The sequence below is a fragment of the Zonotrichia leucophrys genome, chromosome 15, assembly GCF_028769735.1.
Source record: "Zonotrichia leucophrys gambelii isolate GWCS_2022_RI chromosome 15, RI_Zleu_2.0, whole genome shotgun sequence".
NCBI classification, from domain to species: domain Eukaryota; kingdom Metazoa; phylum Chordata; class Aves; order Passeriformes; family Passerellidae; genus Zonotrichia; species Zonotrichia leucophrys.
Window position 1 is genome coordinate 2,111,657 of NC_088185.1, and position 27,431 is coordinate 2,139,087.

A 27,431-nucleotide genomic window follows, 5' to 3' on the forward strand; every position below is an offset into this window, starting at 1 on the left:
TGGGGTTAAATAAGTTGGATGTGCACTATCCTGAGTCCCTGTCTCTATCATATCTTCACAATGGGAGGTGCTGTTTAACGCAAAACTGAAAACGCTGAGGCTGCAGTTCTTCAGGGAACATACCTTTGGTGTCTCTCAGAAAATACACAGTAGAATCTGACACAAATTCTTCAGGAATTTCATTAAAAGCCACATAAAAACGCTCACTCGCGCCACCTGCAAGTGCACAAATGCAAAATGGGAGGAAAGCTTGATATAACGATGCAGAGTGATGATGCAAATCCCACAAATAGAGGGGACAACATTCTAGAAACGGACACTATAGAAGGGATTCAGGAGAACACAGCCCAAGGGACGGAAAGCCAGGAAAAGGGGTAAAAATAGGGGCCAGGAGCTGCGACTCAGCAGATGGGACGAAGAGGGGTTTGAGGGAGGGGGAAAGAGCTCAGTGCCCAGGGAGAGCTCAACGGGCCGGGGCAGGGGCACTCTCTCCCTCTCCCGCCCGCTCCTCACCGGCCGGGCCGGGCCGCTCGGCCCGCAGCAGCAGCAGCGCCACGCCCGCCCCGCTCGCATCCTCGCCGCCCTCGGCGCCAAGGCCGAAGAAGCGCAGCACGACCCGCGCATCCTCGCCGCGGCTCAGCAGCTCCTCGAAAGGCGCCGGATCGCTCAGACCCAGCAGGGAGAGCGCTCGGTCCCGCAGCCACCGCACCCGCACGTCGTCCAGGCTCATGGCGGCAACCGGCCCGACGCCTCCCGGTGGCCACGGCAACGGTGCGGGGTGGAGCGACGGCTGCTGCCCGCCTTCAGCCCGCCTCAGGAGGCGCCTCGAGCGGCCGTACTCCCGTACAGAGCCCGCCCCGCGCTACCGCTCCTTCTTCTCAACACCGGCCGCACTGCTTGCCCTCGGCGTCAGCCGCTCGTTCGCCTCAACACCGGCCGCCCTTCACGGCCGCTCGTCCCCCTCAGCGTCTGCCGCCCCTCACGAGCGCTCGTGCCTTTCAGCACCTGCCGCCCCTCACGGCCGCTCGCTCCCCTTAGCACGGGCCGCCCCTCACGAGCGCTCGCTCCCCCCGGCACGGGCCGCCCCTCACGAGCGCTCGCTCCCCTCGGCACGGGCCGCCCCTCACGAGCGCTCGTTCCCCTCGGCACGGGCCGCCCCTCACGGCCGCTCGTTTCCCCTCAGCGCCCGCCGGTTCCCCTCGGCGCCGGCCGCCCCTCAGGGGAAAAGCGGCGCCTGAGGCAGCGAAAAGGGTACGGACAAACACGGGGCCCGCTCGGCACAGCGCAAACGAGGCTTTATTGGGAATTCTGTATGAAACAAGTGCAAAATTTAATTTGTGCTGTTCGTATGGCACAGATGTTAAAATATCATGGCAATATCCCCATTTTCACACTGATACAAAAATAATATAAAACGACCCCTGTCCACCTATGCAGTATAAATTTGGTTCTACGCCATCAGGGAGTGCCCTTTCTGTGTCCTTAGAGCCAAAACAGAAACAGGGACTGAGGCCAATTCTTTATTCCATGTGCAAAAGTTTTTCCTCACTACAGTGGAAAAAAGAAGAGTAATACTTGTAAATCCTGCCTTCTTCCATAACATTAAATATAAATATAAATATCAGTGTGGCTTCCGAAAGCTTAAAGTAGTAACTCTAAGCAGAACCCAGAATGAAGAGATAACATTTCCAGTGCAATTTTAAATATGGCCAAAAACGAGCACATTGCATTGGTGTGTATAAATTTACACTTCATAATCATCCTGGAATACAGACTGAAAACAGAACATTGCTCCTATTGCATTGTTGAAAGGTTCCCAAAGTGCTCAAGATGCAGCTGGGTTGAGTATGTGATTAGTAATGAATATTTAATATAATGAAAAGTCTTTCAGATAACTTAAAAGTGATAAAGAGACTCAAAAAATGCTTACATGGGTTTCAGGACAAGCAGTAACTTTTTTTTTTTTTTTTTTTAAGAATAAAATTAATTTACAACATTAGTTCATCAAGAGAAAAATGTACATTTTATATCTATATATTTTACAAGATGCTCCAGATCTGCTATGTCTTTCTATGGGAGGTATGTTTTACAGAATTGTTTGGCTGCATTATAAGGCAATCAGTGAAAACCACTTTGTTCCACAAGAAACCATTCATAGGCAAGATCCAATCACAGTTACTTGCAGGCAATTCCAAACATTTCTGCTGACAGCAGCCAAATTATAACGCACCATCTTTATTAAAATGTAAAGAAATGTGCTTAAAAGAGAAAGGCGTAAACTTGTATCCTCCACCGGAGTAGAATTTGTTCTGAAATTCCACCCTGAAACGAGACAAAAAACAAGAAACTGTTCATGAATCCAAAATTAGTTATCAAGGGACAGAACTGTGCAACCCAAGAAGCTGAATAAAACCAACTCCAATCCTCTCATTTGTTTTCTGTGCAGCTATTTAACCCTCCCATCACAGTCCCAGGCTAACTTTACTATTTTTATTGTCTAACTCCTGTTTCTCAGGAGACCCACAGGCACTAAACCAGGCTGTGAAGGCTCATTTCTTACTTCTGGCTTACTCATTTGTTTCTGAGTGAGTTGCAGCCAATTGTTTTGCAAGTGTGCAATATCATGAGGACAATCTGTCATGTACCTAGCTCTACCTCCTGTCTTTGGTCACCATACGCCTTTGTGTAAGTTGTAAATTTCACCAGATTTCAAACTAAACATGCTCTGAATCCACTCCAAAGTGCAGAGCTTGTGATACCAAGACTAAGAAAGGATTAAAATACTTTAGAGCTGGCAGCCCCACTCACTAATATAAATGTTCTGTTGAACCAAATAAATGGACTGAAACCATATAGTGAGATAACCAGCCTGAAACTAAAAATACTTATCCAAGTTACTAATATTCTACATTATGAAAAGCTGCAATACTACAAATCAAGTGTACTTAGACTTTGTGAATGTGGTTGAAGTTAAAATGCATCATAAGCCAATACAATATTTGAATCCCCTGAAAATATCCCAGAGGAACAATCAAATCCAACTAACAAGTAATTAATATAACTAAATAAATGTATTTCAGTAGCAATGAGGCTGTTGAATTTTACACTTTGCCTTTTTAATAAGGCACCTAACATTTTGCCATAAAAATTCCCCTTTAACAAGCCAGCATATGCTGAAGTGGCAAATAGAAAAAGAGAACGTACCAGTGAAGTCGTATGGCATGGAGAAAAGCAGAAAGGCCCTCCATGACCAGCAGAATAAAAACTGTCAGCACAGCAAAGAATGCCATCACAGGGATCAGCAGCAGGACACCGTACATGGTATCCACACGCAGACCCACTCTCATCACCATCTGCCACAGAACTTCTGACAACTCTAACAAAAACCAGAGTGTTGCCATAATTAATGTTGGTGCCCTCACCCACTGCCCTGCTCGTTTAACCAGCAGAGGAGAACCTGCTGAACATGGGAGTATAAGCAACCCCCTCCCCAGAGAGCTGCCCCCATCCCCTCAAATGTTTAAAGATACACCTCAGTGTCAAAATCAGACCCACTGAGAGCAATATTTTACATAAAGTCACAGTTTTAGTTTGGAGGCTTCCATAAATCCTGATTAGTTGAAATAGGGATTTTTTTTTTAAATTAAGAAAAAGTGCATTTCATACTAGTATCAATGGAACAGGCCAGCCTCCCTCTAACAGCATTAAAAATACAGATGTAGGAAAAAACAAAAAAAAAAAAAATCAAAAAACCCATCCCCACTTACGTGCATGAGCAAGACTCAATGCCCAGAGTCTCAGGTATGAGGCTGTGTTAGAGATGCATCCCAGGCAGTATTCAATGGTATGAATTGCTTGGTTCATAAAAACATCTGAAAAGTCCAGCTAAAAGATAAAAATACATTTGTATCAATTTTAACAATATAGAGAACAAAAACATTCATCTGCAAATCCTTATTACATGGAGGAAGAATTCCACTGAAGGGTAATAAATTGATTTTATATCAAGCAAAAAAGTGTGCCATGTAGAAGATCCTTATTACAGAGATAATATTTTAAAAAATCAGATGCTATAGTTTTCCAGTGTAACCTTGTTGATAAATAAAAACTAATGCAATTTATGGTTTCCAGAAGGAATATTATCTAGTTCTTGAAAACTTTAAGTACTATAACCAGTTCTAATTCCCATTCTATTAAAATTCTAAGTCTAAAATATCAATTTTTTCATCTTTAAAAGCAGGGGTAATTTTAAGTAATGCTACTGATAGAAAGATAATCACACTAATATTGTAAGTTCTAAATATAAATACTTGTAATGAATAAAGAGTTTCAAAACTGATATTACTGAAAATTTCAACACTTTGTATAACACATTTTGAGTAAATAATTCTTGTATTTTCTATACACAAGAAACAAGAGTCCACTACTCCAGTGAGACAAGAACTATACATATTCTGCACATTAGGAAGTTGAAGCAATTCTTTGTCTTTCAATTCACATGGAATCAGTGGAATCTGCCCAGACCTTTCAAGATTTGCCCAAACTTAGCAGGAGCAGTGGGTGGGGACTGGGAATGCTGCCCCAATCCCCATTAGCAATAATCCTCAAAACAAGATGTAATTTGCAGACACAGAAAGACTTTTGTCCAGTTGAAAAGCCAAGATTAATTAACAGTCATCTCCTTGCTTCAAGTTTAAGAATCCATAAACTCAACAAAACCCAGGATTTTTACCCCACTCTTCAATATAAGAAAACCTGTACTCCTAGATGCAGTGTCTTAACTGCAAACAAAACATTCTTTCTCTTCTCTACTACAGATAGGTTGTGGTTTACTGTAATAGTCTGAAAATACCAGAAAATAATGATAAAATAGCAACAAATAACTATAAGTAAACTGCATTTGGGCATCAAGGTCTTCATAAAGTCTCAGCTGAGTTTCTTCAAACCTGCTCAGCTCATAGTGTAGGTTATCTATTGACTGCCCACTTCTAATTTGCTTTTAAGAACATAGAAACCAGAGATAAATAAAACCATTACCTCCTCTGCATCCCCCTCTCTGTGCTCACTGTCTGAGTGAGTGACACCTTCTTCGAGATCATTACATGACAGGAGACAAAGCTCTTCCTCACTTTCTTTCCGGATAAGCTTGTAGCCACTCTGCAAAATGGGAATGGATTATCTCTTCAAGCAGGCTGCCACTGTCATTTTTTAAATTTACTTGAAGTAGTCACAGGCAAAGGCAAAAAGATTTAGAGGAATGAAGTACTATTATGCATTTCAGTCTTGGTAAGACATGGAGTAATGGGTTCAAACTGAATATAGATATACAGAAGAAATTCTTTCCCATGAGGGTGGTGATGCCCTGGCACAGTTTCCCAGAGAAGCTGTGGCTGCCCCATCCCTGGAGACCAGGCTGGAAGGGTTTGGAGCAATCTTGGGAGGTGTCCCTGCCCACCACAGAGGCTGCAATGAGATGAGCTTTAAGCTCCTTTCCAACCCAAGCCATTCTCTGAAATACCCACAGGGACACACTCTGGGCAGCAAAGCAGCAGCTGAGCTCTGCAGCACTGAGGAAATGTGTGAGTGCCCTCCAGTCCTTACCCTGTACATTCTTATGCCTCGGCCTCCGCTGTGCAACCAGAACAAATAAAGTGGTTTCCCAAGCAGCATTACAGGAACACAAAGAAAAGCAACACCAACTAAAAGCTTCTGCAGAGGAATCTGTTGGTGGGAGGGAGGAAAATTAGGTTAGATCACAAAATCCACAGTAGGAAAAGCCATCCCCTTTTCCTTTAAAGTATTATCTGCATAGGGAACACAGGATTTCCAAAAGCTTGGAAGAGCATTACTCACCTGGCCATTGAAGAAGCTCTTTGTTTCACCACTAGGAAACAGGAACATGTTAATAAATTGTATCAGAATACTGGGGGCAGCTGTGGAGTTCTCTGCAGAGTATGCCAACCACTTAAAGAAGATCATGAACACCAGGTAGCCAAATATGCACAACATGAATAAAAGTTCAGGAATAAAAACCAAATAAATATTATAGGTCTTCTTGAAATGCCTGAAAGGTAGAAATGTGGAAAAAATAAAGTTTTACCACCACAGCCCAAATATAATTTCAATACAACAAAGCACTTTTAAACAGCAAGACTGAGATTACAATCCAGAGCTGATTTCTTTTTATTCAGTGAAATTTTATCAGGTATTTCAGTGGAAATAAAAACTGTAAGAGGCATGTATTTTTATTTACCAACAAGTGAAATAAAGTCTTGCATTAATTTGTTTTGTGATTTTTTAGTATGGTGTAGAACCACCATCTTACATATGTGAAGGAGAACCTCTCCATTATTGTCTTTTTATAAGAACAGTTTTCTCAATTACTCTTATTCTGTTCTCTAACAGTAATGCCAATTTCTCTTACAAGATAAACTGTAATCATCCCAGACCTGACAAAAAATACAATGTTGCTATTATTTTAACTTCTTGTACTTACACGTGGTTAAACAGCCCCAATATAACTCCAAATGTCATGTGAGTCACTCCGAAGATCACAGACATTTTCATTTTGAATGAATTCAGAAAAGTGAGACGGTTGCTTGCCAAATTCCATATCTGAAGAAGAAAACACCAAACCAGCACTGATGAACACCATAACAGGAGGAATAAACCAGTATCCATTTTCAGCTGGGGACCAGAATTCTACCTCAAATGGAGGTCACAACTGAAATTTGAGTTTTGTAAAAATAGTTCAGTCTTTGACTTGTCAGAAGAAAATATATTGTTGAACAGAGAATACTATCAGAAATGTATTTTTTTCTTAGTCAGATTTATCTTACTTATACACATACCAAAATCTAATGGACAAAGAGTGATCATCACAAGTGGATAATTAAAAAGAATGAAACTCACTGGATCAATTCCAAAGGGATAAACTCCATTGTAGACACCAGAAACATTTGGATCCAGTGCTAAATATCGATTATCTTCCACATCCTTATCACTGCAGTGAAAGAAAAACACTCAGATTTGACACTTTAAACATAATGACAATATACTTTCAGTTCTGCAGGACACTGCTCCTGCTTTCCTTTACTTAACTCACCCCCTGTCACACTTTAAAAGAGTGTAAGAGTTTCTAAGCACAAAACTCCTGACTAATACAATCAATAGAAAAAAAAAATCCACCTAGAACCTCACAATCTGGGCTTAACTCACATTCACTGTCTCTCAAAACAAAGTTTATGGATTTTATTCCACATTCCCCTAGAACTCAAAGTTTCATTTTAGAAGTTCAGTTTGCTTTTGCATGAAATTCACTGTCAAACACCCAAAGAATAATTGCTACCTTTTTTCTGTTTTGCATTTGGGGAAGTTTCTACTTTATTTTTGTAGTTTTTCATTATCACAGCACACAAAACTCGTTCAAATCTTTAGCCAGTGGTCTTGACTCTTTGAAGCCACATCCTGTTTTGGAAAGCACCAGGAGATTTAAATACCAAAGAGTAACGAGACCTCAAATCAGTGAGGTTATCCCACTCTGAGAAAAAGCAGATTTGGCAACTCATATAGACTATTTTTTTTTATTATCTAGAAAAGCTGTGCAGAGACTAATGATTGCCAGGTAATTAATTTACTTCATTAATAGTTAATTTCTTTTCGTAGAGGCAAATGCCACTCTGCTATTCATTCCAGAAGCATGACCTAGGACAAGTAAGTCCAAAACTAGACCTGTGTTTTCTATTCCTCTGAAAATCTTTATATAGACATACAAACACATCTAGAAAATAAAAACTAAAACATCAATGGAAAGATAAACCATAACAGGATAGTAAAGCATGTGAACAAAAGGGTTGAACTGCTGCAGGAAATACATCTCTGGTTTAATGGCACACCAAACATGCTGCTCACCTCCAAACCTTTTCATACATTGCTGACACATTCCATCCAGATCCAAATATATTTATTGACTTTGAAAAACAGTCATTATAGATCAATCCAGTGTATATAGAAAAGAGCCCCATTAACAATATCACATATCGGCCTTCAAATAACATTTTCATTATCTGTCAGTATTGAGGAAAAAAGAAAAAACAGAATATCATCTGTTAGGTGGGAAAAGGTTGGCTAGACATGTCTAAGAGAAACACATTTTTGGACACATAAAGACTTCTAAAAACTAAAATTTATTTGTGAACAGTCATTAAGGAATATGAGCTCCCATGACCCACACTGAAACTTTTATCACCAGCATCCTTAGATTAAGAAAGGGTCTTTTTAAGCCATTTCCTTCCTGAGACTACTTTACAAGAAATTACACATTTGCAGGCATTCTTAATTGAACATAATTCTAATGAGAGATGCAGGTGTTCCTGCATTCCAACCTGTATGTTTAAAAATTTAAGTGAAGTTTAATAAATCTCAAACTGCAACTCTTTTTATAAACAATAAAAGGTAGAACTTGGAAAATAATTTTCTCCTCACATTGCCACTGGAATGACATCCTGTAAAACACATCACTGAGTAGTCCAGGTAGAAGTAGACAAGCTTAAAACCTTAATTTTTTTCTAATTCTTTCATTACAACTTGATCATTTCTGCTCTTCCAAGTGCATAGTTTAAAATATTACATTAATCTCATGGAATATGGGGTCTTTAAACAGAGAAACTCCTAAAGGAATGGAAAAAAGCCTAATTAAGTACCCATGCAAAAAAACAGTACTTTTCAGAAACCATGTCTATTCAAATTATCTGGCTGGATGGAAAGTAAATAATTTGAAATTCCTTTTACCTCATCTTGTGCTCTTTTTAACCTGGGGTGGTTTTCATACAGTATTGTCAGGAGTGCAAATATGAACATGAGCAGCCCGTGCCCGAAGTCTCCAAACATGACCGCGAACAAGAAGGGGAACGTGATGATGGTGTAGAGAGCTGCAGGGCAACACGCACATTTCAGCCCAGCACACAGAGTGTGTCCTGCCTGCACAGCCCCAAGCAATCCCACACTCAAATCTCTCACAGTTTTTAAGTTTGAAAGACATTTCATCCCCTACTCACAGCCCTTTCCCCCACACTGTAAATTTAACTCAGTTTAAAGCTTGTTTATTGTGCAGCAATGACAACTTCACAGTCGAGCAGTAGCTGACTGTTGGAGATTTTTTCAGAGATGGCTTAGAAGGCAGCTGTGAGGAGCAGGTTCTCACAGCCTGTTTCTGTGAACAGCAGAGGTTCTCAGGTTATTTTTAACTACAGGTAAAAGTGACAAACATGAAGGCCTTGAGAGCCTTGCACATCAGAGTTCTCAGGCAGCTTTCTCATAACAAGTGGATGTTCTATCTTTGGCTGTTTTGGGAAAGCAAGAATAATTTTGAGAACCCAAATCTTGGTATTGGAAACATAAGGAGGAGTTGGTGTGTTATCTCTGACCTATTGTGAGCTCAGATTTTGCAATATGCATGAAGTGAATTAACACTGTTATAATAAGTGCCTGATTGATCAATAAAGTGGAGTCGATGCTGACCAATGCAAGGTGGGTCGTCTCCCTCCAACTTCAATAGCTGACAATGCTGAGGACAATCCTGTGAGCCCAGTAAATAAAACCCAACCAAACAGTTCTTCCTCTGTGGGTATTTCAGGTCTGTATTATGAGGTACTTTCTCCTGTGCAGAATGACCCAGTCAACATAGCTACAAGTATATATTAAAGTGGGCAATACAACAAGCTGAATTTTTCAAGTTGTGAGCTCCACACGTCAGCAAGATCAATTACCAGTTTTCTTTTTTTCTCCTAAATATCTTCCTTACCCAAAGTAAAACATATAGAACAAAAATTATACAGTTATTACCACTGTATTACTGCATATATATATAACTGTAATAATTATTACATTATTACAGTTATATTATTACTATATATTATTATAATAATATATATATAACTATATATATTATATATAGTTATATATAATATAACTATAATATTATATTATTACTATATATATATAACTGTAATAATTACAGTTATTACCACAGTTATTACCACCACCATTCATGATAAAATAACTCAGCAAAACCAAATCCCATCTTGCTGCTTGGAGCCCTGTTTGTGCTTTTGATGAGCTACTGAAATTTTAAAACAGCTACTAACAAGCAGTATGACTGTCACCATTTGGCCTTCAGCAAGGTATCAAGGCAAGCAGCAATGGCAGCACAGCTCAGAGCTCAGCTTTCAGAAGGACCAACCTGGATTAACTTCCCCATAGCTTCCAACTCCATAGGCATCAACGATGTTCTGGAACCCTGAGGTGAATTTATTGGTACGTATCAAAGTTGGAGGAGGTTGTGTGGTTGGGATGGTATTCATGAATGAGGAAATTGTAGCTCCACTCTTCCTCTAATTACAGACAGAAGATATATTTGTGTTAGACCTGTGTTAATCTAATCAAAGTGAAAATGTCTGCTCTATCAGCAGTTTCACTGATCCAAAAATGCCATTAAATTATGCCCCAAGTTTAACATTTATTCCTTTGCACCACCTCTAAAAACAGATTATGCACAGTGTTCTAATTCTTACTTCATATCAAGTATCAGATGAGACTGAACAGTCACAATATTATAAAAAAAAAAAGATTTGTTATTACCATTTTCTCTTATAAAACAAAAACCAATGCAAGGGAACTGGCATCTTCTGCATGACTGCAAATAACTGTAGGCCCAGCTGGACTCAGGTCCAATACAGAAGTTATTCAAGAAAAAAACCAAAATACTACACACAACAGTAAATAAAGGCTGCAATTACAAAAAATTGTTTTATACGGAGACCCAGATCTGTCTGTGCCTACTCTTAGTCTATTGTTAATAAATATTTTCTTTCCTTACATGCATAATTAGCTCAAGATAAAAGCTTTAACATCAGTGAGCCTTCAGGTGACTTACTGAGCCTTCCTCCAATGCATGGCGCAAGTTCTGCAGATCAGCCACTGGACACCAAACCTCAGCAATTAAACATTTATTTGTGACATCAAAACTGCACAGGTTGAGGACGTGGTAAATGGCTTTCATCTTCTTCACTTGGATAACCCAAGTATAGATGGATTCTGATGCTTTATACAAGACCTGGCGCAAGTATTCCTCAGTTTTATTCAGCACCTTGGTTTGAGGAAAAAACAGAGATCTCACTGAGAATGTGACAGTGGCTGTGCTGATCACAGAAGAGCAGCTTGAACATGTCCAGTGCTGGGCCATGCTTTTAGGAGAGCAAACAAGCTTTTGCTGAAAACAGAAGTGCTGTGAGGTTTAACAGATATGTGCAACACGAGGCCAGGGACACAACTTACTGTCCCATCAGCTCCAAAGCTGCATGTATGTTAGAAATTATATTTAACACTGTGATTCATTAAATGATTTCCTACGGTGCAAGAGGAAATCTGTTCTTTACTCACAGTTTCAAGATCCTGAATACGAACGTTGAGTCCTTCGACCACGGCCTGGCGCTCCTCGGTGGTGTCGGGGTAGGGGTACACGTGACAGCGATAGCTGCGGGACACAGGGCTGTGCTCAGGGCCAGACCCCAGCACAGCACAGCAGCCCAGCCCTGGGCAACTTTCGGCTGTTCACCGAAAGGTTGGTGGTTCGAGCCCACCCAGGGACGCCAGTTGTCCGGTTTTCGGCTGTTTGGATGGCCTGGAAAGGCCCGGGGTGGCCTTGGGGCAGCCCGCGTTTCAAAGGACGAGAAGAGGCTTCAGTTCTTTTCTCGGTCTCGGTGTTTATTAATTGTTTATCTAAAAGATTTTCTCTCGGCCCGACAGAGCTCTGCTCAGCAGCCAGCCATGAGCACACTCCCTGCCCTCCGGGCGGTCACCTATCTTTATACCCAAAGTTACGTGTACAATATTTATCATTTTTCCCCAATACCTTTCACCCTTATTGCCCGGTGCACTTTCAGTAATGACCAATCCCAAAGTGCCACCATCACCACAGAAGATGGAGGAGAAGAAGAAGAAGAAGGACAGGACACGCCCCAATTCCTCCATCTTACTTCTCTAAACCCCCCTGTACAGAAATCCTAAACCCTGTGTTTCACTCTCTAATTAACCAATCCCTTCACCATTCACCCCGGTGAAACCCTCCTATCCTCATACAGGTGTCGTCTCCTGTGTAGGATCAAAGTCCAGCCACCAGACACTTCTGGAACATTCCAGGACTCCCGAGCCCCCCAAGGGTGCTCTCGGTGACACCTCAGTGCTGAGGTGCTGAGATCCCACAGGTAGGGGTACACGTGACAGCGATAGCTGGGGACACAGGGCTGTGCTCAGGGCCAAACCCCAGCACAGCACAGCAGCCCAGCCCTGCCACAGCCACTCTGCAACACAACCCCACAACCTGCAACACGCTCAACTCACAGGCAGCATTTTGCCTGTACTCGGTAAAGACTGCAAGGGAAATGACTCATGTGTTTATTTGTACACTGCGTAATTATAGAGCTGGGTGCAACAAGGGGAGGAACAAATTCAACACAAAAAGCTTGTGTAAAAATTAACACTTTTTAAAATGGGGTGCAAGGGGAAAACTAACCAGAAAATACCCCAGGTATAAAGGAATGTAAATATATTAGATTTACTTCTTACCAGTCACAAATCTTCTTAACTTTTTGACCGATTTGTTCACCCCAATAGGACACTAAAAACACAGCCCACTTAGTGGTTTCACCCTAAAAAACATTAAAAAGTAAAGCTGGATTATGTTTTAACCAGCAATTCCTCTGTGACATAATAACAGAGCTAAATAACAAAGCTGAACTAGAAAAAGCTGTGTTAATATAATTAATCTTCCATCAGTTACTGAAGATCAAATAATAAAATTCAACTGTGACAGTATCTCTTTCTTTGGTTTTAATATTAGAGAAAAGCAGAAAAAGTATCCAGGGAAAATCAACGAGACAATATATTTTACTGTCTCAGAATTCTTAGTAAGAAAAGAGTCTTTTAAAAAGGTAACAAATTAGAATTCAAGCAAAAAAAAAAAAAAAAAGGCGACAGATTAGGCTGCCGTAATTGATTTACAAAAATTAATTTGTTAAGCTCACAGAAAAAATTTGACAGAAAACTAGCTATACTTGATTCTTTTTTAACTACTGAATGAACAAGTGGAATGGCTGTTAAAAGGCAATGCACTGTACAGACCTGGTTAATAAATATCCAAGCAGCCACTTCTGCCACGTATTCTGACCAAGGCCAATCATAAAGTCACCACTATTCCACAATGAAGTTCTGCACTCCTCAAGCTGAACCACGACAAATTAATTCCCACTTCTACAACCTTTACAAATTCTAATACTTCTAAATAGTTTTTCCTCCAAGGACACTGGGAAATCATTTCCATTTACTGCAGACAGATTTGAGCAGCAATTCTTCCAAATAAAATAAATTGATCATGACAATGTTTACTCACTGTATCTGGATCTTCCAGAGCCTTATCCAACTCTGCATAGGTAAGGAAGGGATAGCCTTTACAGACTCTCCACAGCATTTTTTCAAATGCTTCAATCTTTGCTATGTGAACTAACCCAGATATGAATCTAGGAAAAGGAAAAAATTGAAATATAAGATAAAACGCACAAGGAAAAAAACCTGGAAATTCAGAGTACATCACCACAATAATTTAGTATCTGCCCTGGCTAGGGAAGGAAGCATCACCCTGAACAGGAAGTAACTGGTATAGAAAATACCAGCTGGTATATAAAATTTTTATTTGTGAAATAAACAGACTACAGACCCGAGCACACAACTAGAATTACTCCTAACTGGTTATTTCTGTGAGATTATTTATTTTTTCTTGGAACATATCCTCTCATAACAACACCACAGACAGCAGTATCCATTCATCATTTCAAAGGCAACACAACTGATGTTACATTTACACTGCCAGGTGATTCAAACACTGTGTGTTTACCATAGAAAAAGAGTTTAAACAATAGAAGTGTTGATCTAGAGATTTTCCTTTACACGTCATTGGTTTGATGGAAGCTTTGTGGCAGCTTTTTTGGATGCTGTCCTGTTTATCTCATCAAATTATCTGGGTTTGTGATAAAGGTACATTGAGACCAGGCTCCTGTCCTGTCTAAAACTGTTTGGCACAGCTGAAACCACCACAGGCCAAGTTTTGAGAGAACAACTCATCCCTCAGAGCCCCTCATGGAGCCCCTGCCATACCCACCCCAGCGAGGCGCTCAGTCTGTGCGTGCGGTTGAAATCCACCAACGGCTCATTCTCCACTGAAGGAAATTCTTCAAAATTCCCATGTAAATGGGATTCATACTAGCAAATAAAAAGAAAGAATATTCATTGCTTCCAGGAAAAAAAAAAAAAAAAACAACCTCTCGTTTCATTATTATTATAAGAAAGAAAAGGTAATTAGGTAAATGGTTTAATTAAAAATATAAAACTCATTTCTGTGTTGAGGCAACAGAGAGATCCTTGATCTCAAGTGCACTGCTCTTAACAATTATAGTCAGTGCTGTAAAATTACAGTGTAAATTTCTTAGTACAATTTATGCAGCAAAATAATACAATTACACCTTCATTTTCAAGCAATTCTACAGGAAAAATCACAACAATGCCACACAACAACAATCCCTGTCAAACCCCCCAAGCAATACCTCAGGTGTTCTCCTGACAAAATTCTGTGTGATCTGTAACATGTACTTGTATTCTGTCAGTTCAAGCAGGTTCTTCCTCAGTTTTTCTTTGTTTTTAGTTACTTCCCTCAATTCTGTCTCCAGCTTCTGCAGCTGTTCCTAAGATACAAAGTAAAGAAAAGACACAGAATGAGTTACAGGATTTTGGAAAACAGAGGAGGATTCATTTTCAACACATAATAATATGACAGTGATAGGAGTTTCCCATTTCTTAATTAATTAAAGCTCCAGAGCTTTTACCCCTCAGTCTGCCACAGATTGCTCTGTACTGAGTACACTTGATCCTGCACTGACACCTGTTCAGAGTGCTGCTCTGCCCCCAGTCTGGGTCAAAATAATGCAGACTTGGAATTAGGACTGCAGGTAGCACAGGGTGGAAGATATCCATTTATTCTTTTAATATAATTACAACAAAACTGACTGTTATTCAAAATTAGATTCAAAATTAGTGTTTTACAAGCTTCTACATCAAACACAAGTCATTAAGGTTGAAATTAAGTTCCAAGACTTTGGCATCTGTCTAGTGGAGTTACCTGGATTTCTAAAATGTGTTTCATCAAGGGGGCAGGAGGAGCAACATCTCCTTCAGGAAGTGGAATATCTGCTTTTTTAATTTCTTGTACTAAATACCCTGGAGTGAGAAGAAAAACAGCATCAGAAAGGAAACTGCATTGCCTACACCTCCAAGAGTGCTGCAGAGTTGACCTTCAGCTGCTCTTGATGCTGCTAATCACACTGCAGCATCAAAGCCCTGCCTGTTTCATTCATTCATTTTAGCAACAATTCACACAGAAGTCTTCAAAAATGAAGATGTTGGAGAGTGGTGGGGATAAAACACACAAACCATTCCTGCCTTGGAAGTCTGCAGAAGCCAGCAAAGTTCAGAGGCTTCTCTTTCCCAACAAGTATTTTCTAAGAAGCTTTTACCATTCCACAGAACCTCTTTGTTGCTGCACGGTGCCACTTTCTGCTAAAGCTGCAACTGTGCTGCTCACTGACCCAAAAGTGCTCAAACAAAGCAGCTTAAGCAACCTTGACAACAAATGCAACTCACACTGGGCAGGGGCACTGCCAAAAGAGCTGCTGGCACCACCAGCACGTGCCTCTGATGGGAGATTCCTATCCAAGGAATCCTTCAATTGTAACTTCTCCTCAGGATACACTGAAGGCATCTGCAGCTGGGCTGTAATGCTCTGCCCACCCTTCTCTGTTCATTAATGACCATGAGAACACAACCATTATTAATTAGAGATATTTTTAAGGGTGCCTGGAAAATCAACAACATTGAGTTACACAAAGTGAAGAAATAGGGAATATCTTACAGTCAAGGAAATATCTACAGTAAAGCTTCACTTTGCCTAGCAGAGTTTCAAGTAGTAAACACTGAAATAGCCTCATTTATTTATCAGCAACACACTGGCAACCGTTCTTCACCTCTGAGCATAAAAAAACCCCAAATCTATATTTAGTGTAAGTAAATTTCACAGCTTACAAAGCATGGGAGGGTTAAAAAACCCTGAAGCTGAAACCTTCACAGTAGTGCCACTCTGGTAATGCCACAGATGAGAAACTGCAGGCATGAAAATAAAGCTCACCAAGTATTCTTTCCATTTCTTCACATTTCTTCACTTCATTCACATATTTTCTCTGAAACACACTCACATTTGGGTTAAGCTGAAGGAGAAGGACAAAATGCTTATTAGGGGTTTGAAATAGTAACCTCCCCTAGAAAACCACAGCTGTTCCTGTAACTTCCTGGAGACAATTTGCATGAGCTCTGTGCTTGTCAGCTGAGAAGGCACAAAAACCTAAAAAGATTACAAAGTCTTCAAATAGCAAAGCTGGTTTTATTAAAGCAGAATTATCCATGCCATTGGCTAGTTTTAATCAAACAACAAAATAACAAGGTCTACTGGAGAAACCATTCCTAATCTTATTTTGACAGTTTTAAAATATTGCTTAGTGACTTCAAATTAACAAACCATTTAACAAATTTTCTGTGATGCATTTCCACAGTCTATCTGAAATATTACATTTTATGTACATCCCCATAATATGAACATGCAATATCTCTGACTACTTATCCAGCTTATTAAATCAGAACCACTAATGCATTGTTTCTATAACAAATGGTGTATCAGGTAACTAGAATGACATCAAAGTGTTAAACATACACTCATATAATCATTCTTAGAAATCTGCCTTCTCCTCCCTGCCATATTTACCAACTAGCTGTTTATTTAAGTCTTCCCAGCTTTCCCTGCAACGATTTTACAAGCTACATTTCTAATGTATATCTGGAAAACATTCCAAAGTCTCACTCAGCAAGCAAAGATCATATAATTATGACGAGACAACGCAGAGACGTGACTAATTATTGCCCAACCCAACTTTATGTTAGGCAGGAGATTCCTCCACGATGGAAGTGCTCCTCCAGGAACAGGAACCAGCCATCAATAAAGCTACAGAGCAGCTGTCTGTGGGTCTGTCACGGGGGTGGATGGAGCCATCAGCTGGGCACACACGCTCAGGCTGAAGGCACTGAGGCTGCGGCTGGGTCAGGGGCTCTCCCACGGGATCTCGCTGCCAATGACCCCAGTGTAAGGTGAGAAAGGTGGGGTACATCCAGCCCAAAGCATCGCTCCCGAGCGTGCCGGGGAGGCCGGGGCTCCACACTGACTCCCCATCACTCATGCCCCCACCCGTGCCGGTGTCACCCCTCGGTGTGACCCTGCCTTGGCAGGGCTTGGACTGGCTGATCTCCACAGATCCCTTCAGCCCTAACAATTCTGCCATCCTGCTTCCAGGCGAGCGCCACACAGGGACGGCCCATACACCTGCCTGTCGGAGTCGCGGAAAGACGGCAATAAAAGCAGCTTCCACCGGCCCATGGGGGCCGAGCCCGCATCATCCCAACAGCGGCCCCGGGCCCGGCTCGGCCCTCAGGCCGGGCCCCCTCAGCCCCCGCGCTGCCCCGCAGGGCCCCGGCGGTACTCACGTCTCGGAACTCGGCCAGGCCGCGCTCGCCCACCTCGCTGAGGCACTCGTAGGCCGAGCCGCTCTGCAGGAAGAGCTGCGCCAGGCACACGGGCTCGCCGCGGAACAGCGCGCCCATGGCGGCGGCCGGCCCGGGGCTCCCGGCGCGGGGCTCAGCGCGGCGGGCGGGCGGAGCGCGGCCCGGGGGCGGCCATGGCGGGGCGGAGCGGGCCCGGCTGCCGCTTCCGGGGCGGGAACGGGCGGGGAACGGCCGCAGAGCGCGGCCCCAACGGCGGCGGCGCGGGGCGGGCTCGGGCACCGCCGGCGGAGCCACCGGGAACGGCAGCGGGCGCGCTGACCGAGGGGAAATGCAGGACTGAGAGAACATCATGGAATCACAGAAATGCTGAGTCGGAAGGGACGAGAAGCATCAGCGAGCCCAAGTCCTGGCCCTGCAGAGCAGCATTGCCCCAGAGCCGCACCGTGTGGGCTTGGAATGGATTTAATTAATATCCCCCAGTCCCAGCCCTTCCTGCCGTGGGCAGGGGCACCTCGCACCTAACCAGGCTGCTCCACTCTGAACGCTGCCAGGCTTGGGGCATCCACAGCCTCACTGGGCAACTTGTTCAGTGTCTCACCACCTCCTAAAATCTAACCTCAATTTCCCTTCTTTCAATTTGTACCCATTACTCCTTGTCCTGTTTTATAGTTCTTGATGAAGAGTCCCTTTCTGGAGCCCTGTAGGTGCCTTCAGATACTGCAATGTTGCTATGAGGTCTGCACAAAACCTTTTCTCCAAGTGCAGCCTGTCTTTATAGCAGAACTGCTCCAGTCCTCAGCTTTGTGGATCCAAACCACAAGAAATTCCCAAATGTTATGTTTCATCAGCAATGAGTAGATGTTTTCTGTGCCCTGCACACAGACACAGCAGGTTACCAATGCAAAGCATTAACTAGAAAAGAGAATTTCAGATCAAAACATAAAAACAGCTGAAGGGCTACAACTTCTCAGAAGTGTGAGAAGCCTGCCCACTGCTCCAAAAAGAGGTGGGCACAGGGGGTTGGTTTACTGTCAAGAGTTTGAGCAGAAGAGAACCAGCCTGAGAGGACAATGGTCCATCCATGAGGACAATCCCAAACCCGCTGCAGCCTCTGGGCTGGACTTGCCACCTTCTTGAAGTCAACTCTGCCCTTTGCTACTCCAAACACAGAGTCTAGAGCTTCAAAATAATTTATTACTTTTTGTTTTAAGCAACAGCCATTTTCTGTATGCTGTAGAAGTACTGATTTTATGGATCTTTAAACGTTTATATAAATTGTCTACAAAATCCAAGAGTGTTTCTCCATAATTTTTACCTATCTGCTCCATAATTTAGAAAACCAAGGGTTGCTCATAATTGTTGCAAGTAAAACAAGAAATGCCAGAAACAGGCCTTTAGCAAGACACTGGGAATATGGTTCTCCTGAAAAAAAAAAACAAAAAAAAAGTAAGCAATGTGAAAGCTAAATTTTAGTTTATAAACAACCAAAAGATCCAGATAGAAGTGTATGCAAAAGCATTCTTCCAGACAACTCCCCACATCTAATTATGATTCAAAGAAATAAGGCCTTCCATGTTTTGTGGCATCCCACATCGTTTATCATTTTACCTGTGTAAAAGCGTGTCAGTGGATAAAGGAGTTGTGGCCAGCACACCTCATTTTGATTGCAGTCAAACTCTGCATAAATCTTCTGATACCTGGAAAAAAGGAACTTTTTGGTCAATGCAATTCATGTTACATCTGCTGAACAAAATGGGAGGTTTGCAATGTTTGTACCAAAACTACCTGGTCACTGGAGGGGGTGGCTGGGCTGGGACTTCAATGAACTGAACAGAAGCTGTGATGGGAAGGAAGCTGAGGGTGTTTCTGCAGCCAAGCCCACACTGGAACTGCCACAGGACTGTTGAGTAACTGTAACAAACAGCATAACTATTGCCTGAGGGCTGGAAATGGAAGTTTAGACCCTAAACACAAGCAGGAAAGGACAAAACACACAGTACTTATGAGGAGGTTGATAATCCCTGGATTTTCCACATCATACAAGGGGAGAACTTGCACAGTCTGGAAATGAGGCAAAACAGAACAGAATCCCACTGACTTGGTGGAGAGGGGGGAAGTGTTTGCAGATGAAAATTCCCTGTTTCAGGAAAGAATAAAGCATTTAGCTCAGCTCCCAAGGGCTCTGCAATGGGGCAAACCAGAACACAGGACAATCTGGCTGCTTCCACCACATGGCTCCTGATGGGATGCCCTGTGTATGCCTGCTGCTGGCACCATCGTGTGTTTTATTTAATATTTCAGGGAAGTATAAGGATTATCTGCTTTTAATCACTAATTTTTTCTTTAATTTTCATTTCAGAGGGAGAAAGGCTAACCTGGTTGTGACCAAAGGAATTTGAGTTGCAAAGTGAAAGGCGTGTAAAAAACCAGCAGCAAAACCCACCCTTTTTGTCTGTAAAATTAATTTGGGATGTGTTAGGTAAGCAAGGCTCAAAATGAAGCATTTATTTGTCAGACAGCCAGAGACACAACTCACTTTACCTGATCTGCACAGCAAGAATTTCCTGCAGGGGAATCCCTTGCACTGCTCCCACCTTAGCAAAGATGATGTGAATATTCAGGTTTGCAGGAATATCTGGACAAAAGCCTTTCAAGCCTCCAGTGCTCAAATTAGAACTAAAGGGATCAAGACCTATGAAGGAGAACAGAGGGATTCCAATGTAAATATTAGGGACAATATTATATATTCCATAATTGGATTATTCTCATAGCCCAGTGAAATGCTGGTAAATGTCACACAGGAACACATTAAAAATGTTTCTCTCTATAAAAAGCACCTAAAGCAGTAATTTATCAATGGATAAATACCAAGTCATATGTGCACAGGCTGCCAGTAAAATATGCAGTATCCACAGACATACTGAATTATGTGCCTGTGTGTACACATGGATGGATGGATGGATGGATGGATGGATGGATGGATGGATGGATGGATGGATGGGATGATGGAGGTGGGATGATGGATGGATGGATGATGGATGGATGGATGATGGATGGATGATGATGGATGGATGATGATGGATGGATGGAGGGATGGATGGATGGATGGGTGGATGATGGATGGATGATGGATGGATGATGGATGGATGGATGGATGGATGGATGGATGATGGATGGATGGATGATGGATGGATGGATGATGGATGGATGGATGGATGGATGATGGATGGATGGATGGATGGATGGATGGATGGATGGATGGATATGGGATGGATGGATGGATGATGGATGGATGGATGGATGGATGGATGGATGGATGGATGGATGCAGACACATATCACTAGCTTTAGGTACTTGAAATTACAATTTGGATTTATTTTGACATGCTTTATTTACTGTATGGGCATATTTAGACTACAAAGAACAACACAAGCCTCACTTACGTATAATTTCCACCCAGTCACTTCGATCAGTGTAACTGGAATTGTCCCTCTTTCCGATGTGAGTGGCTTGTATTAATGCATTCAATTTCTCAGTCACGTTTCCTCTGCAAAGAAAGAATGTAACATCCCACAGAATGTCAATCTGTACTGTCTCACCACTCCGGGCTGCAGTATTACAGTATCCTAAGGTCAGTTTCATCTGGAAGATGTTGTCACACAACAAAAATAAACTTCAGCTATTGAAGGGAAGAAATGGAAAAGTATTGCAGCCAACACAGTCCTCATTTGAGTAAAGAGTGAAACCATTATTATGATTTCCCATCAAAACCAGAAGTGAGACTATTAACCACAGAAAGCTGAAACACACCCATGAATAATTAAAAATAATGTACCAGTGCTGATGGGAGGCACTTGTAGACAGTCACATAACAATCAAGAGGGATGAAACAGGGATAAACAATTCTGTTTGTGAGCTCACCTTAAGAAGCTGCAATCTTCATTAATGTCAACTTCCAGAATGCACCCGGAGTAGGAGTCCACTCCAAACAGAACTGGTCTGTCAGCTGCTGATGCACATAAACCTCTGCCAGCTGTGAAACGAAAACATCTCACTTGAGCTTTCCTATTATCCACCTTTGGGTCTCCAGCTTTCAATTTTGTGCAAAACATCAGACATTAGAATGCAAAGTCAGCGTGGTGGAGTTCAAAACCAGATACAAATCATTCAATTTTCCAAGAAAGCATTAAAGGTTTTCTCACTGACCTTTAAGCTTGGGAAAGAAAAACAAAATCTGGCAGAGATCTTTAACGAAAATATGTTTTAAAAAATCCAAAAACCAAATAAAGCTCCAAAATTTCAGCATTAACTACAATTGAAGTTGTAACCTCACAAGCCAATACCTGGCTGCCAAATGTTCAGGCTTCCAAGAGGATCAGAAGCATTCAGATTTGCAGCTTTCACTGGTTTTCCAACTTGATACCCTAAACACAGAATGGTCAATTATCAACACTGTACAAGGATCTATAAGCATTAGCATTGTTTTAAATGTCATCAATCTTGAAGTAAATGACAAGACATTTCCATTGCAGTGGGAATGGCCTCACTTTAAATAATCAATATCTATGCAACAAAAGCCTAAGAACCACTCACTGCTATTGGCAGTGCAGTAAGGCAGGAAGGTGAAGGATGGCAACATAAAGTACAAAAGAAATATAAAATTTAATAACAGATAAGAATCTATACAGTACAAATTTTTTTTACTTTTAGAGGCAAAATGAAGTATTAATACCTGGATTCTCAAACAGTTCCTCTCCATGAGTACTGTTTAAACTTAGAAATTCGACTGTGAATCTTTGTGTCAGGATTTCTGGTGGAAGAAAAAAGTATGATTTTTAAATAAGTAAATTAGCAAAATGTATGTTCTATGTAGGGCACAAACTTCTACTTTTCATTAGTGACAGAAGATTCAGTCAACACAAATTAATAGAAAACAGCCCCATAATTTTCTTTCTAGAGTCCAAGGGAAATTAGTTTTAAGAGGAATTAGTAAATAAGAGATTCTATGAGAGAATTTCCATGCAGAAGATAAAGAAATAAATCAAAAATCATAAAAGAAATGTCATGATACCTCCATCACATAAGCTTCCAAGGAAGACAGTGACATTGACTTGCTCAATGTTCATGTCTTTCCAAATGAATTTATAATGTTCTGCAAAAGTTACATTTTGACACAGAACCTCAGCAGCAAGGTTTTCTGGCAGAAGGAAAAAAGAGAAAAGGTCATAATGAAAAGCATTCTAATTAGAAAGCTCTGCTGCTGCAGCTGAGAAAGAACACATTAAAACCTTGGCAAAATTCTGGAAATTACAACATTCACCTTTTTGAGAATTTATTTTACTGTTTCAGTGTGCAAAGGTGCAATTCCCCATGTAGGCAAGGTAAGGAACCTGATTTCCAGACCAGATGTGATGGACTGGAGTAAATTAAATATTTCCTGATTTGCAGGAAACCAGTTTATTTTTCACTCTCAGATAATGTACAAAATTCCTCCTAAGAATTGCAGCAGGTAAACATTTTAGACATCAAAATCTATTTAATATACAATCCGGGTTAAGTAAGAAACATTCATTAAATGGAAGAGACCTACCACTTTCAGTGATGAATTTGCTCCTGTCAGTGATGGCTCTATAGACAACATTTTGTTGGATGAAGTCTGAGAACAAAAAACAAACAAAGGCTTCTGCTTTCACATCCAAGGTGCAATCCTTGCTGTTATGCAAAGTGAGTAGGAAATCATTTAGAAAATTCATTTTGGTAAAGACCCAGGCTGTTTATGTATTTTGAAAGCAGAGCTAATTAACCGTGGGTCTTACAGAGGTAATATAGACTAACAAAATTAGACAATTGTGGAGCATAAAATAAAATATGTTCATGCTGGTAATCATATGATCTCAAACTCCAAAATGACTCTCCAGAAGTACAGGCTTTTGTAATGCAGAGAGTAACCACTCCTCACTCACTCAAACGCTGCTGCTGCACCCTCCTGACAGAAAAGGGCTCTGCAAGAGTCTGAAAATGAGGCACCAGGAACAGGGAAATGGGACACAAAGGCCCATCCTGTTATTTCCTACCTCCTAAATCCTGGGAAACAGTGGGACACAAGGGCTTATGCTGAACTAAGGCCATCAGGTAACACAGATGTTACATTTTGCCACTGTGCCAACAGCGCTGGGGTTTGTTCTGTTCCAGCAGCTCTGAGAAACAATGAAACACATTCCTGCCCGGGTTTCTGCAGCATACCTGCAGTGCCACTGTTTATCCTCACGTCGTGGGGCAGGCCTTCCTTGTAAGACTCCAAATTGGTCGGGCACTTGACATCAAAGTTGTGGAGATAGGCCACAGGAGCATTCCCAACACACTGTCCAGCCATGGATTGCTGCAGGGCGTTCACAGAAATGAGCATTTTCTACCCCTTTGCTTTCCATTTGAAGATGACTTGTCAGTAAAATGCCCCACAATGTGTAGGGCAGCTACAGTCAAATATAACACTTTGACAAGCAAGCTATCTGCTGTTATAAAAACACCTGAGCCTCTGGCAAAAGAGAGGTGAACATTTTAAAAGCACAGGTTTAAAAGTAGTTTCAATGTACACCATGACTTCATCTTCATTTGTGAAAGTAATTATAACCAACAAGTGTCTCCAAAATGCATTACCTTTTGCAAGGGGATGAGGAAGGATAATGTTTACTTTTAATAATGACTTTGTGGGTTTGTTTTGGGGTTTTTGTTTGTTTGGTTGAGGGGTTTTTGTGACAGATACACCCCACCACTTCCCAACATCAAGTTGCTGAAATTGGATGCAAAGCCATAAGGAGAGTGATGCAGGGAGTTCCAAACAAACCAAGAGGAATCAAAAGCTCATAAGGATTACCTGGGGAACAGTAAAATACTCATCTTCTGCTGTTACTATTGGATCTCCTTCTCTGTAACCAGTGAAAGGTTTCCCAGGAGAAGTTTGTAGAGGGATCTTAAATGAAGGAACTTTGGGTGTAGAACTGCAAACAAGTTTAAAAATTAAACTCTTTAGCTCACACAAATAATTACAGGTTTGCTTTCATGTCCACTGTTCTTACATACTACCAATGACATTTCTCCGCTTCCATTGAAGGTTTACACCCTAAAACCCCAATTTCAAAGTAACTTTCATTATAAAGACATATAAAGGTTATATTTTTGGTTGTATAATGAGTGAGAAAATAAATTTTCTTAAGACTTACATAGAGCCATGATAAAAATAGCCAAGAAAAGGTGTGTTGTCAAGAGAAGACTGTACACAGAGGAAGGGAAACCACTCAGGGGTGTATTCCATTGGCTGGGAAGAGCACAGCTGATCATAAGGTGGGTTTACATCCCCACCAAACACTCCAGGGAAACATGATCCACTGAATAACTGCTGCAAGTCTGGTGTACACTCCTGAAAGGGAAAAGAATGATCACTTTTTAGCAAGGTAATTGCAATACTTATGGCAATATAAAGCCAAACTTACAGGTAAATCCAGCAACTTTGTAGACAGAACATATTTACTTTCAGAAATACTGGAATATCCAAACATCCCCTGGCCCATCTAGTTTGAAGCATTCAGTACCTCTCTCCCCCCTCAGACAAGAGAGTCCAGAAACTTTGAAAAAACTTAATCAAAGTTTAACAAGAAATAAGTACCAGATCACAGCAACAACGAACATCACAAGCTCCAGCTGTTAAGTTGCAAGGACAGGAGCCCAAGGGCTTAAATGCCTGGTTTGGGATGACAGTTGCATTTTCTGTAACAGAAATAGGAGAGAAAATCAGATTAAGTGGACTGAAATCCAAATAAAAAGACACACACACTGCAGTTTAACCTGTGTAGAAACCTTTTCTTAATTCTATTGATTGCTCAGTATCTCTTCTTGCTGCCCAAATCCCGATTTTTCCATACAGAGAGGAAAAGAACAGCCAAAATGCCATTTCTTCTTTACCTGACACATTTCCTGCAAAGGAAGAGTTGGCAAATATTTCAGCTTGAATGAGGAGCTGTGCCAGCATCACTGAGCCACGGCAGGCTAAAACCTGGAGTGTTTCCACCATGCACAGAGGAGAGGGGCAGCACTCGGTGGCATTGGGCAAACACAGCTCCAGACTTCTGCTGAGGCTTACAGTCACCTTGGCAATGTTCTGGAAAAACACAAAATAAAGTCTGACAGCTCTGATAGCTTGTATGAAATTGCTCTTGTCCATACCATCCATCAGTTTCTGAGAGAGAAGCTGGAATGAAGTGGAATAAGAGAAGAATCAGTATTTTACATACCACACCAGGAGTCACATCCAAATTCCAGTCTCCAGCTCTTTGACTTCCACTGCAATTTGCAAGTTGCAATTTTCCTATAACAAAATAAAAAAAAAATTAAAGGTCATTTAGAAAGGACTGGGAAATGAGAAGTACATTTAAACCCCTCTTGTGCCTTCAGGTACACCCTCAGGCCCAGCTCACACAGAAACAACTGAGAACTAAGAGGTTAATTACAGGAATGTCTGAAATTCTTGTTTCTGTAACTATTAAGACAGTAAATGACATGCATTACCATTTCTCTAGTAATTGTTGTGTCAAAAAATATTAACAATTCAAACATATTTATTTACATGGGGCAAGGGGGTTGAAGTGTTCTTACCTGTCTCTGCATCTCTAGGACTTAAAATTATAGAAAAATTAACTCCTGAAGAATTGCCAAGAAAAAATGAATTGACTCTGGGCCCTGACATATGAATAAATGAAGGCTGAAAGACTAAAAAAAAAAAAGAGAAAGAAGTAAGTTGACTGAAAGAGGTAACATCTGTAAAACATATAGAACTTGTGCTTGGGCTATATTCTTACACTCTTAGACTTTAAATTGTTACAAATAGAAGAAAAATATCATGTAATGCCTAGTACAGGGATGTATTTCCATTCTTGCCAAGCGCTGGAGGAGCGGGTGTAGGTTTCTATGCCACAAGTTCACATGTGTGAAGATGCCCAGTAAACAGGCAGTAAAATAACATTACAGCACTTACAGCCCACGCAGATACTGCACAGCTCAGGCAACACCATATTTAGTATTTCTTGCTGACTTCAGCTTACATTTTTTAATTTCTTGGGGCCATGAATTGTGCCAGGGATGTCCTGCGATCCCGGAGCTGCAGGCTCATGCATTCTGCATGTGGACGCAGTGCCAAGTTTAGGGTTCGGAGTTGGGAGTTTCACTGGATTTTTCTTTCTAGACTTTGCCAATGCTGAAAGGTCCGACACAAACCGCTCCACCTGCCCCCTCTGTGCTGAGCAGCGGCAGAAACTCCACGGCGGGCACGTTCGGGTTAGGAAGGGGCGCCCAAGACCGCGCTCCGAAGGGGAACCCTCAGTTCCTGCGCCGCCTCCCCTCACGCCCACCCGGGCAGATCCCGCCGCGGGCCGACGGCCATCCCCACACCCCGCCCGTCCCTCGCCCCCCAGAGGCCGCCATTCCCTGCGGCCGCTCACGCCCTGACCCACCGGTGTCCCCGGCCGGCTGCCCGGGGCAGGGAGCCGCCCGCAGCAGCAGCAGCAGCAGCAGCAGAGCCCCGAAGCCGGCAGCCCCCATAGCGCTACGGCGGCCGCCCGGCCGCCATCTTGCAGCGCCAGCGCGGCGCCATGGCAACGCGGAGGGCGGGAACGGAGCCGCCTCAGGGGGACGCGGGTGGGGGAGCGATGGTGGCGGAGGGGCCGGTTACA

At 42.0% G+C, this 27,431-nt stretch overlaps 3 protein-coding genes across 4 annotated transcripts in view; all 3 read right to left on the reverse strand.

Moving 5' to 3' along the window:
- DNAH10 (dynein axonemal heavy chain 10) overlaps positions 1 to 751 on the reverse strand; it is a 53,027-nt gene extending 52,276 nt beyond the window's left edge. The window contains exons 1-2 of the mRNA XM_064727166.1: positions 514 to 751; positions 124 to 216 (exon numbers count right to left, since the gene is read on the reverse strand). Coding sequence (XP_064583236.1) covers positions 124 to 216; positions 514 to 730 — 310 coding nt within the window. The 5' untranslated portion in view covers positions 731 to 751. The remainder of the gene's footprint in view (positions 1 to 123; positions 217 to 513) is intronic.
- A 526-nt stretch (positions 752 to 1,277) lies between these two features.
- ATP6V0A2 (ATPase H+ transporting V0 subunit a2) lies at positions 1,278 to 17,890 on the reverse strand. The gene is made up of 20 exons (XM_064726774.1): positions 17,692 to 17,890; positions 16,289 to 16,367; positions 15,227 to 15,324; positions 14,655 to 14,792; positions 14,213 to 14,313; positions 13,448 to 13,574; positions 12,625 to 12,707; positions 11,440 to 11,533; positions 10,934 to 11,146; positions 10,241 to 10,391; positions 8,791 to 8,930; positions 7,912 to 8,066; positions 6,913 to 7,003; positions 6,497 to 6,615; positions 5,854 to 6,064; positions 5,602 to 5,721; positions 5,038 to 5,157; positions 3,768 to 3,885; positions 3,205 to 3,376; positions 1,278 to 2,322 (listed from the first exon to the last, which is right to left on the reverse strand). The coding sequence occupies exons 1-20, from the start codon at positions 17,806 to 17,808 to the stop codon at positions 2,220 to 2,222; spliced, it is 2,550 nt and encodes an 849-aa protein (XP_064582844.1). The 5' UTR covers positions 17,809 to 17,890; the 3' UTR covers positions 1,278 to 2,219.
- Positions 17,891 to 18,883: 993 nt separating this feature from the next.
- On the reverse strand, positions 18,884 to 27,358 carry TCTN2 (tectonic family member 2). 2 transcript variants are annotated; one of them, XM_064726737.1, is made up of 18 exons: positions 27,213 to 27,358; positions 26,359 to 26,472; positions 25,998 to 26,071; positions 25,669 to 25,864; positions 25,373 to 25,473; positions 24,930 to 25,126; positions 24,584 to 24,707; positions 23,953 to 24,088; positions 23,300 to 23,365; positions 22,781 to 22,906; positions 22,442 to 22,519; positions 22,053 to 22,133; positions 21,631 to 21,742; positions 21,153 to 21,256; positions 20,251 to 20,401; positions 19,495 to 19,620; positions 19,318 to 19,406; positions 18,884 to 19,131 (listed from the first exon to the last, which is right to left on the reverse strand). In XM_064726737.1, exons 1-18 carry the CDS (start codon positions 27,298 to 27,300, stop codon positions 19,025 to 19,027), a joined length of 2,070 nt encoding a protein of 689 aa, XP_064582807.1. In that variant the 5' UTR covers positions 27,301 to 27,358; the 3' UTR covers positions 18,884 to 19,024. The 2 variants fall into 2 exon arrangements, with proteins under 2 accessions (XP_064582807.1, XP_064582808.1); XM_064726738.1 differs by lacking the exon at positions 22,781 to 22,906.
- Positions 27,359 to 27,431: the final 73 nt, after the last annotated feature.

Excerpts from the sequence above, each read along its gene's own strand:
- TCTN2 (XM_064726737.1), bottom strand. The coding sequence starts at position 27,300 with ATGGGGGCTGCCGGCTTCGGGGCTCTGCTGCTGCTGCTGCTGCTGCTG. Across the intron at positions 21,743-22,052 it reads CCTGAACATTTGGCAGCCAG|CTGGCAGAGGTTTATGTGCA; the intron begins GTATTGGCTTGT and ends TTCGTTTCACAG. Across the intron at positions 20,402-21,152 it reads TGACTGGGTGGAAATTATAC|GTCTTGATCCCTTTAGTTCT; the intron begins GTAAGTGAGGCT and ends TCTCCTTCATAG.
- ATP6V0A2 (XM_064726774.1), bottom strand. The coding sequence starts at position 17,808 with ATGGGCGCGCTGTTCCGCGGCGAGCCCGTGTGCCTGGCGCAGCTCTTC. Across the intron at positions 15,325-16,288 it reads AGAAATGGAAAGAATACTTG|GGTATTTAGTACAAGAAATT; the intron begins GTGAGCTTTATT and ends TTCTCACTCCAG. Across the intron at positions 6,065-6,496 it reads TTGGGGCTGTTTAACCACGT|GCATTTCAAGAAGACCTATA; the intron begins GTAAGTACAAGA and ends TCTACCTTTCAG.